This window comes from Brassica napus, chromosome C1 (genome assembly GCF_020379485.1).
Source record: "Brassica napus cultivar Da-Ae chromosome C1, Da-Ae, whole genome shotgun sequence".
Classification (NCBI taxonomy): domain Eukaryota; kingdom Viridiplantae; phylum Streptophyta; class Magnoliopsida; order Brassicales; family Brassicaceae; genus Brassica; species Brassica napus.
Genome location: NC_063444.1, coordinates 44,327,437 through 44,339,118, shown reverse-complemented (window position 1 = coordinate 44,339,118; position 11,682 = coordinate 44,327,437). Strand labels below are relative to the sequence as shown.

General features: G+C 39.4%; 1 protein-coding gene and 1 pseudogene across 1 annotated transcript; one reads left to right on the top strand and one right to left on the bottom strand.

Annotated features, from left to right (window-relative positions):
- Window positions 1-639, top strand: LOC106383723 (annotated as a pseudogene).
- An 8,917-nt stretch (window positions 640-9,556) lies between these two features.
- LOC106383722 (pentatricopeptide repeat-containing protein At3g60980, mitochondrial-like) lies at window positions 9,557-10,801 on the bottom strand. The gene has a single exon (XM_013823787.2). It carries the CDS (start codon window positions 10,799-10,801, stop codon window positions 9,557-9,559), a length of 1,245 nt encoding a protein of 414 aa, XP_013679241.2.
- Window positions 10,802-11,682: the final 881 nt, after the last annotated feature.

The following is an 11,682-nucleotide window of genomic DNA, read 5'->3' as shown; positions in this document are numbered from 1 at the left end:
ATGGCTTGCTCACCAATAGATCCAGCTTCTTTGTACTCTTCCCGTATTTTCCTGGTGATGCTGATGAGGGATCGTCCGTACATCAATCCAGGGATCAAGAGGAGAACGATGAATGGGAAGCCTACGATTGCGAGTCTCCACAGCATGATGAAAGCCACTACGATTGCGTGTCCCCATCATCGTCACCGGTAACGATTTCTCCACCCTCTACACTCCTCTCATCCGTGATGGACGTATGGAGAAGTTCTACTGGGCCCCGACTCGTGAGGACCGTATCGGTGTTTGCAAGGGTATCTTCAGGACCGACAAGATCAAGGATGAAGACATTGTCACGCTTGTTGACCAGTTCCCTGGCCAATCCATCGGTAATAAAAAAATATTAGTACCTTTATGTTTGTTGGTGCATTGAGGGCGAGAGTGTACGATGATGAGGTGAGGAAGTTCGTTGAGGGACTAGGAGTGGAGAAGATAAGCAAGAGGCTGGTGAACTCGAGGGAAGGTCCTCCAGTGTTCGAGCAGCCGGAGATGACTCTTGAGAAGCTTATGGAGTATGGTAACATGCTTGTGATGGAGCAAGAGAACGTCAAGAGAGTACGTCAAGAGAGTCCAACTTCACTGTGTAACTTGCGTTGCAGGTAAAAGTGCACAGTAAGTGAATTTGCCGGTTCAGGACTTTTGAGTTGATCAAGTTGTTTATGACCTGGGATGTAATAAAGACCGAGACTAGTTGATCTTCACAGAGGAGATGGAAACCATATCAGGACTTTTGAGTTGATCAAGTTGTTTATGACCTAACCGAAGCAAATACTCGATGTACTGAAAGGAGTGGTGAAAGAACGTACGATGATCAATGATAGAGACCAGTCTTTGCGGATCCCCGCGCGTCCCGCGGGATACACCGAACCCATCCCGCTTCTGGCCCAATCCCGCACAAGCTCATCCCGCGAAGCCCGCAAAAAATTCGGGCCTGGATCTTAGTAACCAATCCCGCCCCGCAACAGGTTCAAACGGGCTAGGCCCGCAGACAGGTTCAAATTTTGCCATCTCTAGACTTCCCCTTATTTGATTTTCTTCAACATATTTTGAGTTCGGTTTCGTTTCGGTTGTTCTATTTCATGGGTATGTATTGTTAAAGTTTGAGACTTTAGATTCACTATTGTGTTTTCCTCCCTTCAGAAGGCTTAGACCGTTGTTGCTTTTGTGAGATTATATATTCCTACCTATCAAAGTCAAATCCCATAGTTGCATGTTGTTTTCTTTCCAGATTCTGTTTGACTTCTTGATAATCTCTGTCTTGTCTATTACAAGTAAATGAATCAACCATTCTTTATTGGGTTTCTGAGATTTTCTCTATTGACTAGCATTCTCAAGCTTTATCTGGTTGAAATTGTTGTCGGATTTTATACAAAGTCAAGCAGGACAAACTTTGATGGGTTCTTTAGATTCGCTATGGATTATGTTTTTATTAACTTGAACCTATGTTTCTTATCAAGTTGTTTGTGTGATTTGCCATTAGTTTGTGTGATTTGTAACTCCCTATATTTTGTAATCAAGTAATTGTTAATGATGAATTCTTGACTAATTATCATATTGGCAATTAAAAAAAGTGTAAATCAATGGCTTTTTGTGCGCAGACTAACTGGAGGTGGACAGTGACAATTAAAGCTGTTCAGCCAAAAACAAACAAGAAAGATTATACTGTTAGTATGATAGAGATAACGAATGTAATCTCTATAATCAGACTACCGTTCATGAAACAATAGACTGTAGCTCACAAGTATAGATTCTGGATCAAGAAAGAATCTAAAACTCCATGACAAAAGATCTCTCAGAATTGTTACAAGACTCAAGAAGAAATTACTCACAAAGTCGATGATACTCCAAATGATGCAGAAACAGAGTTATATACTCTGTTTCCGTTACAACGACTCTAACAAACTAAACACGTGTCACTTCTTTATCCGTCACCGTTTCCTAACGACTTCCCTCTCTGTTACTTCTCTTCCACGTCATTACTCTTCTATGTTTATCTGTATCAAATCTCCCCTCTCTAAAGAAACTTGTCCACAAGATTCAGAGATCCATCTCCGGAAACTTCTTTTGAAGATCAAAAAGGAACTCCCACGTCGCTTCTTCTTCGTTTTGACCCACCCATTGGACCAACACCGATGTCACTGCTCTCCCCTGAAGCTTTACCATTTTCCTCTCTAAAATAGCTTCAGGACGCTTAGTATGCTCTTCAGATACTACAGAAGGAAGTTGAGTTGAAACAGTCACATCTCCTACTGCTCGTTTCAACTGAGAAACATGAAAGACTGAATGAACTCTCGTCTCTTCTGTAAACCTCAACTTATACGCAACCTCTCCAATCTTATCACAGATACGATAAGGACCAAAGTACTTTGGTGTCAGCTTTTCATTTGATCTCCTGGCCACTGATTGTTGACGATAAGGTTGCAGTTTCAGGTAGACCCAATCCCCAATCTCAAAGCTTCTTTCTGATCTATGTGAATCTGCTTGTTGCTTCATCCTGTGTTGCGCCCTCATCAAATGAAACTTCAACAACAACAACATCTTTTCACGATCTTCTAAACACTTGGTTACTACTTGCACTTTCGATTCACCAGGCAAGTAAGGCAGATGCACTGGTGGAGTTTGACCATAAACTACTTCATACAGAGTCACTTGTGTTGCCGTATGAAAGTTAGTATTATACCAAAACTCTGCAAGCGGTAACCACTTACTCCACATAGCAGGTCTCTCATTAGTCATACACCGAAGGTATGTCTCCACACATATGTTTACTACTTCCGTTTGTCCATCACTCTGAGGATGATATGCGGTTGACATGTTGAGAGAACATCCTTGTAACTTGAACAACTCTAGCCAAAAGTCACTGAGAAAGACGGCATCCCTGTCACTGACTATCGACTGTGGAAAGCCATGAAGCTTATACACGTTATCCAGAAACGCTTGAGCCACTGATGCTGCGGTATAGGGATGAGCTAACGCAATGAAGTGTGCTGCCTTACTCAAACGGTCTACCACCACAAAAATGACTGTCTTCCCAAACGAGTATGGTAATCCATCGATAAAATCCATTGATAGATCAAACCACACTGCCTTCGGTATAGGTAACGGTTGCAATAAGCCTGGAGAAGCTGCCACATCGTATTTACATTGTTGACACGCACTGCAGTTACGCAGGTAAGCTTGAATGTCTTTGATTAGCCCTTTCCAGTAAAACAACCCTTTTACTCTCTGCCTCGTCACTTCCCTTCCCGAATGTCCTCCTTGACTAGAACAATGTAACCACTCCAATATCATGTTCTTGATCTCAGCTACATTGGGGATCACTATTTTGCTTCCTCTTCTCAATACATTTTGAACCCATGAGTACTTCTTTACTGCATTTGGATCCTTCTTCAACCTCTCAATTATCTCCATACTGTGATTATCTGATACATAAGCTTCTTGTATCTTTGTTAACAAATCACAGTCCAATACTGACATTGCCATATGAAGTATCTCTGCTCCCTCTACTCTTGACAATGCATCCGCGGCAACATTATCCTTCCCTTGTTTATACTGAATCTCATAGTCAAACTCCAGAAGCTTAGGTAGCCATTGTTGTTGTATTGGTGTATTCAACCTTTGCTCTAACAGATACTTCAAGCTCCTTTGATCTGTTTTGATCACAAAGTGATTAGTGAGAAGATAGTGGCGCCATTTTTGTACAGCAAACACAACTGCCAACAACTCTTTCTCATAGATAGAAAGATTGAGTTGTTTTCCCTTTAGGTGTCTGCTGATATAAGCCAGTGGTCTCCCTTCCTGCATAAGTACTGCACCAATACCCTCCTTGCATGCACCAGTTTCCACAACAAAAGGAAGATCAAATCTCGGTAGTGCTAATACCGGTGCATTGCATAAAGACCTCTTTAGATTCAGGAATGCTTCTTGTGCCTCTACATTCCAACTATAAGCATCTTTCTTCGTTAATGCCGTTAGAGGTCGAGCGATAGTCCCATAATGTTGGACATAGTTCCTATAGTAACCTGACAAGCCCAAAAACCCTCTCAAAGCTTTCAGATTCTTCGGTACTGGCCACTCTTCAACTGCTTTCACTTTGCTTGGGTCTGTAGATATACCCTGAGCTTCAATGAAGTGACCAAGATACTCTACTCTTCTTGTAATAAACGCACATTTGCTTCTTTTTGCAAATAATTTGTTCAACTTCATCACTTCAAAAACCATCTTCAAGTGAATCAAATGCTCCTCCACAGTAGCGCTGTAGACAAGTATATCATCAAAGAATATGAGTACAAACTTCCGTAGATAGTCTTTGAACACCTGGTTCATCAATCCATGGAAAGTTGCAGGCGCATTGGTTAAGCCAAACGGCATTACCAAGTACTCATAATGTCCACTGTGTGTTCTGAAAGCTGTTTTGTGTATGTCATGAGGATCCATACGCACTTGGTGATAACCAGCTCGCAAATCAATCTTTGAATACACCTTTGATCCTCCCAACTCATCCATCGGGTCTTCTATCAAAGGAATGGGAAAGCGATCTTTGACAGTCATTCCATTAAGCTTCCTGTAATCAACACACAATCTCCATGTACCATCCTTTTTCTTGACCAATACTACCGGTGAAGCATAAGGGCTGGAACTCGGTTGCACTGTCCCTGCCTTTAGTAGTTCTTGGACCATTTTATCAATCTCATTCTTCTGATAAACCGCATAACGGTATGGTCTTTGGTTCACCGGGTTTGATCCTTCTAATAGTGTTATTTTGTGGTTGTGATGATCACGGAAAGGAGGTAGCTGCTTTGGTTCTTCAAATATCATTTCATACTCTTCAGTTAACAAACTCAGCTCCTTCTGTTCCTCATCATTCATCTCTTCCAATGCTTCTGTTTTTAAATTCCACAACTCCATCTCATTTTCTTCACAAGTGTAGATCATGTGAAGTTGTATATCTTCATCCTTATTATTTTCTACTCTCTTCGCTTTCACCTCTCTGACTGATCCTGCCTTGATACCATGTAGCATCACCCTCTTGTTATGCCATTTAAAGGACATTTCCAGCTCTTTAAAATCCCAAGTTATTGGACCAAGTGTAGATAGCCACTGAACTCCCAAAACGATATCATGACCTCCCAATGGTATAACCATAAAGTCTGCTTTGAACTCATAGTTCTGAAACTTCCATCTCAGGTTACTGACTTTTCCACACACTCCAATCTTACTCCCATCCGCAACTGCTACTTGTTTACGCCCTGCATGTTCAACCTGACAACCCAAGATATCCGCAATCTTCGTATCAATGAAGTTGTGAGTCGATCCTGAATCCAAAAGAATGTAAAGATTCTTTTTCCCTTGTGTTCCTCGTACTCTCATAGTAGTGTAGTCAGTACTACCTACTACTGCATTGATTGATATCTGAGCGACCTCCCTTCCCTCAGTATCTTCTTCCTCCCAATTCTCATCCTCCTCTGCATGTTCAACATCCATTGAATACAATTGTGTCTTTCTGTGCTTGAGAGCATGTTCTGGTGAGAACTTCTCATCACAATAATAACACATCCCTTTTGCTCTCCTTTCACTCATCTCCGCCTGAGACAAGAAAGGTCTTAGCTTTCCCACTTGGTCTTTTGCTTTCACCACTTCATCCTTCTTGATTGGTAACAACCCTTTCTGTTGATTGTTACCAAACACCTGCTTCTGATTTGACCAAGTATTGGTTGAGGTTTTCTTTGGATGAGCCATCTCATAAAGACGACCCAACACCAAACATTGACGAGTTGTTTGTGGCTGAAACATACGGATATGCATTTGAGTATCCAAGCGAAGACCAGCTAGATAAGCACTCAACAAATACTCCTCAGACATTCGTAGTCTAGCTCTGATCAGCTCAAATCTCTTGTGATACTCAGTGATGCCTTCCGTTTCTTTTAACTCCTTTAGCTCTGCCATGGGATCATCCAACACCTCCTCAAAACGTTCCTTTATTCTGTTCTTATACAACCTCCAACTATGCAATATCATCACATTCTCATCCTCTTGTTTCAACGCAAGATGCCAAGTTGAAGCTTCACCATCAAAGTGAATAGATGCGATTCCCACTTTAGATTCTTCTGGTGTAATTGCGATCTCAAAGAACTCTTCCGCTTTACTCAACCACTCCTTCAATTTAGAGCCATCGAATCTTGGAAAGTCAATCTTAGCCATTCTCGTCATACCCGCGTTATTGTTGTGATGATGACGATGATTCGCTTCATTCCGATCTTGATTAAATCCTTCGCCACCGCCTCTTTGATTACCTTCGCCATTCATCGTCGCATTCCTTTGCATCTGCGACGTCATCACGTTAACCGCCTCGAGCATCGTTTGCATTCTCTCATCTTGCAAAGCCAATGCTCTTTCGATCGCTTCAATTCGATTCGTCGTCGCGCCGTCGACATCACGCGCCGCCTTTGTCGCACGTGTTTCCGCCATGTTTCCCGATCACCTTGATCTCCGAGGTCGCCGAGCTCTGATACCACTGATAGAGATAACGAATGTAATCTCTATAATCAGACTACCGTTCATGAAACAATAGACTGTAGCTCACAAGTATAGATTCTGGATCAAGAAAGAATCTAAAACTCCATGACAAAAAATATCTCAGAATTGTTACAAGACTCAAGAAGAAATGACTCACAAAGTCGATGATACTCCAAATGATGCAGAAACAGAGTTATATACTCTGTTTCCGTTACAACGACTCTAACAAACTAAACACGTGTCACTTCTTTATCCGTCACCGTTTCCTAACGACTTCCCTCTCTGTTACTTCTCTTCCACGTCATTACTCTTCTATGTTTATCTGTATCATAGTAAGTACTCAATCTCTTATGCACCAATGAAGAGTGGGCTTAATAGGGGTAATTCTTCTTGTGGAGTGTATGCGAATAAACCTCATGCCCTTGGCCTAGACCTATCTCTCATTGATGATGACAACATTAAATATGCTCGATTGAAGATTGAATTGATCTATGCGAAGCCACAAATGATCCCTTGTTGATTGAGCGAATGTCCAAGTTCGAACTTCCTAAACATGCACCGTCAGTAGATTTGAGTTAGAGTTGTAGGTTAAATTACTTTGGAGATTAGGTGTATTTGAAACTCTAATTTTTTGGTTTTATGTATTCTGTTTACTTTGGTGGTTACAAGCGAATGGGGATTACCTGTCTGCAAAAAACCTTCAGCTATTGTGTTCCAAGTTACAACAGTAGCTTCTACACCAGAGAGACTCATTCTATAAAAAAACTTGAAAGCTTCCTCCCACTTGCCTTGAGAAGCATAGCATTTAACTAATGTATTCCTCTTGACAGTATTTCGTTCAGACATCATGTCAAACAATCTCCAACCAATATCCACATTACCAAATCTTGTATACATAGATATCAACGTATTGCATACATACAAGCTGCACCGGTAAGAGCTAACCTCAACGGAGCCATGAACCACTCTTCCATATGAAGAATCCAGCAACGCTCCACGAGCTTTGAGAACAGAAGGTACATTATCCATTCACCACAGCTTACAACTACATGCATCGAGATGAAGATTACTAGATATCAAATGGAAATAGTGATCTAGTCCTAATTTTAACCTTGAAAAGAAGAAAACGTCAATGGAAAATAAAGTATCAGATTTTTTTTTCTTTACATTCACGTTTTCTTAGGAAGAAAACATGATTATAGGAAATTCAGTTAGCAAATTTCTAAACGTCAAATCTTTGATAAAACTAGAGAAAAGATTTGCTAACTGAATTTCCTATAATTCAGGAATTTCATAACTGTTCCGGCAGAAAGGTTTTCTACCATTCATATTGTCAATAAAATCACGTTTTTATTTATTCACTTCAAAAAAATTTAAAACATTTTTTTCATTTTTTTTTCAATTAATTGTATTTTACAAAAAAAAGAAAGATAAAGTGTATTAGGACAATATGTCTGATTTTTTTGGGGTATTTGGCAAATCTCCATTGAAATTGAGAAATTCTAGTGTATATTACATAAAATTTAGGGGCGAAACAATTATTGTAAATTTTGTGAAATTTCTGATTTTTTACATGATTTGAAAATATAAAATCGAATTGATAACCAATTTCTACCACACATGATGAATATATAGAATCACATTTGGATATGCTTCAAAGACACAAGTTACCTTTGTATAACCCTCCATTCATTAACACCCTCTAAACTGATTTTATTTCCAAAGTTCTATTGAATTGCAAAAGACTTTTACGGAACATCTTGTAAGTAAACACATATTAAACTGAATGAAAGTTTTTCTCTTTCAAAGAATAAACTGAAAATTATGAAAGTCTTGATTACATAAACTAATGAAACCAAAAACAAAAGAAGAAAATATAAAAGCAAAAAAAATCATTAAACTAGAAAAACAAATTAGTGGCCTTGTGCAGTTTTGCGATAATCTTGTTTGAGGTTTGAACCGCATCCTCAACCCTTGAAGACTCAACATATGCACCAATCAATGTTTTGTAAGTTCAACATCTGGTTTAGAAGCGATAATCTTGTTTGAGATAATATCTATTTTGGTCATTCATAAGGTGATGATCAAAAGCTTAAGATTATCAAGAGTAATAATAGTTCAGATTTTTTTTCTTCAAAACTTAACAACAATAAGCATATGTGTCATTGTTAAATAAAAGAGATGACATATTTTTGGTCACAGAAATGTCATGTTATTGGTTAATATACAAAAAATTGCACTAAATGTGCATTATGCGGCTGGTTTATCTTTATGAGAAACTCATTGAAAAAATATTTTCTAACAGCAATGAAAACACATTCATGATCATGTTCAAGAGCATCACACATAAGGTTGAGAAGGTTTAATGATGATGGAAATTAACTTTAAGTGGACGTAATTGTGTTTATAATTTGCTTTTCTCGGTTGATACTTATCTCCTCTTAGCTTCGAATTTGTTCATGTTTGATGATCATGTCATGATCAAGACCTGTGGAAACACTAAAGTATTCGAAGCAATCAGTTTGATTCTCTTCCATTCCAAACTAGATCCGATTGGTGTGAAATTCACCCATGGTTCCTATCGCTGGCCCGAACAACAAAGTTTTTATACAGAAGTGTCAAAACTGAGTCTTGCCTTTTTGAAATGTGGTTACTGGGCTCTCTCTCTCTCTTTGTTTGGTAGTTATAGTTTTCATTTATAATCATCTGCTTATTATTAACATGAAAAGGAATTGTAACTTTCAAAATTTTGAAAACTTCATAAAATCTTGTAAGAGAGTCGTCTCACTATTATCTTGTTGACTATATCAATCCGCTAGAAAGATTCATGAATCCAAATGAATTAACTTCAAGGATTTGCATTGTACTTTCGTTGAATTAAGACGTCCAATTTTCAAGTCAACAGCAGAGCTTGTGCATTGAAAATTATGAAAGTCTTACTACACAAACTAATGAAACCATAAACAAAAGAAGCAAAATAATATAAAAGCAAAAAATCACTAAACTAGAAAAACAACTGAGTGGCCCTGTGGAGTTTAGAAGCCATCATCTTGTTTGAGGTTTGAACCGCATCCTCAACCCTTGAAGACTCAACATATGCACGAATCAATGCTTTATAGGTTTCAACATCTGGTTTATGGTATCCTTGTTCTTTCACTAATCCATTAAACATAGTCTCAGCATCGGACAACCTTCCGTTTTGACACAACCTTGTAATAATGTTCCTGTATGCTTCAACAGGAAGCCCGTACTGGAGCGTTGCCTTTGCCTTGTTGAAAACGTTGACCGCATCGCCGAACCGTCCCACATCGAAACACTCGTTCACCATCATATTGACAGTATCTTTGTTAAACCCAAAGCAGCATACGTAATTGTCAAGCATATACTGGAACAATGCCCAGGCTTGTTTTTTTTGGCCGTACGTGAGCAATAATTTGAGATAGGGATTACCAACAGTACCATTTGCTGTGAAGCCATCCTTGTTGTTCACTGAGCTTCTGTATAGCTCCATAGCCTCCTCGTCCTTGCCTTGCTTGAACAAATGCTCTACAAACACGGAGTCGAGGACTGCGATTTTGTTGCGTATGGAACAGGTCGTGAAGTCGTCCCGGAGTTGATACGCCATGTCGAGATTCCCTTGTTCCAGGAAGCCACGGACGAGGTTCATGTACATGCCTGGCTCTTGGAAATTGAACAGGACCCTTCTTCCTTCCAACAAGAGATCCAGAGCTTGGTTTATCGTTCCGGCATCGACCAGGGCTTTGGTCAAGAGGTCGTACGTTTTGTGGTCGGGAGAAGGAGTAGTGTTTTCCGAGGAGGAGAGGTGAGTGTAGAGGCGGAGAGCGTCGTCGAGACGGCCGTGCTCGCAGTGGGATTTGATGATTAGATTGCAGGAAGAGATGTTTGGTTTCATCTCTGATTTGTTGAAAAAGAAATCGAACAGATCAATGGCGTCTCCTGACCGCCCAGCGTCGCACATGGCGCCTATGATCGCATTGCAGGTTTCGATGGCTCGGTGGGGTGCCATCCTCTTCTTCCACGCAGCAGCTCGACGGGCGTGATTGGCTGCAACGTCGAGGTCTACAATATCATCGATCAGGAACTTGACTCGACCAAGTAGTGCTGATGGACCACCGAGAATGGTGATGCGGTCCTCAGGCCGGGGATGATCCCTCCCAACCGGATATAGTTTTGGTGAAGACGACATCATCCTCCTCTGGAGGAGTAGGTAGCGGCGGCTGCTTGACATAGCCGAAGAAAACATCGCCGTCCGGATTTGGAAAGTTAATCTAGTTATATGTATATTACGGTTCCACTCGAGTGTTTTAAATTTCAGTTCGGTATTTTAGGGTTTTGTGAGAAACTTTTTATATTCCCAAACAGATTTTGGTTCTATTTGATTTAGATATTTGTATCCATAATATTCAAAAAAAAAAACCCTAAAAATACATTTACCTTTTTCTCATAAATACTCGGAAAACACTCAAAATATTTAAATATTAAAAATTACTAAAAGTATTCAAAATCTCAGAAATATCTTAAAATTATGATAATTGATACTATTATAAAATAAAGAAAAGAAATAGATATATTTAATATACATTATTCTTAAAAACATTGTTAGAGAGTTGAAATGGCTATAAGTGAAAATATAGTAAAAGATTTAAGATAAAAATAAATTTTATTAAAATAGTTTAGACATATTAAAAAGTTAACTCAGATGAAATTTGTTTTTCGTAGATTAATGTTAGGTGGCACTTAGACCATGTGGAAGCGACCAGAGTTGGTGAATAGAGGAAATCAGATGAAAAATTATTTTAGTGTTGTAAATGATGTGTTGGGGAAATACTTCTCTTATCATTACTGTCGACCAGAAGGTCCATATATATACAAGGTATTATACCGTCGTAAAGTCATGTTTATCCTAACAAGATAAGGATAAGGATAAACACTATGTTACAGATATACATGGAATATATACTAGATAAACACATAGTCTCTGGTTGTCTTTATCATGTCCCGGATTGGGCCTGCAGTACGGGCTGGTCCATGGTCGATCATCATTTGGTTTATAACACTCCCCCTTGATCGACACATCCGGTACAGGTTCGTTGCATGCTTAATGTTGCC

Bases quoted from the DNA above. Each gene is read 5' to 3' on its own strand.
- LOC106383722 (XM_013823787.2), bottom strand. From the start codon at position 10,801: ATGTCAAGCAGCCGCCGCTACCTACTCCTCCAGAGGAGGATGATGTCG.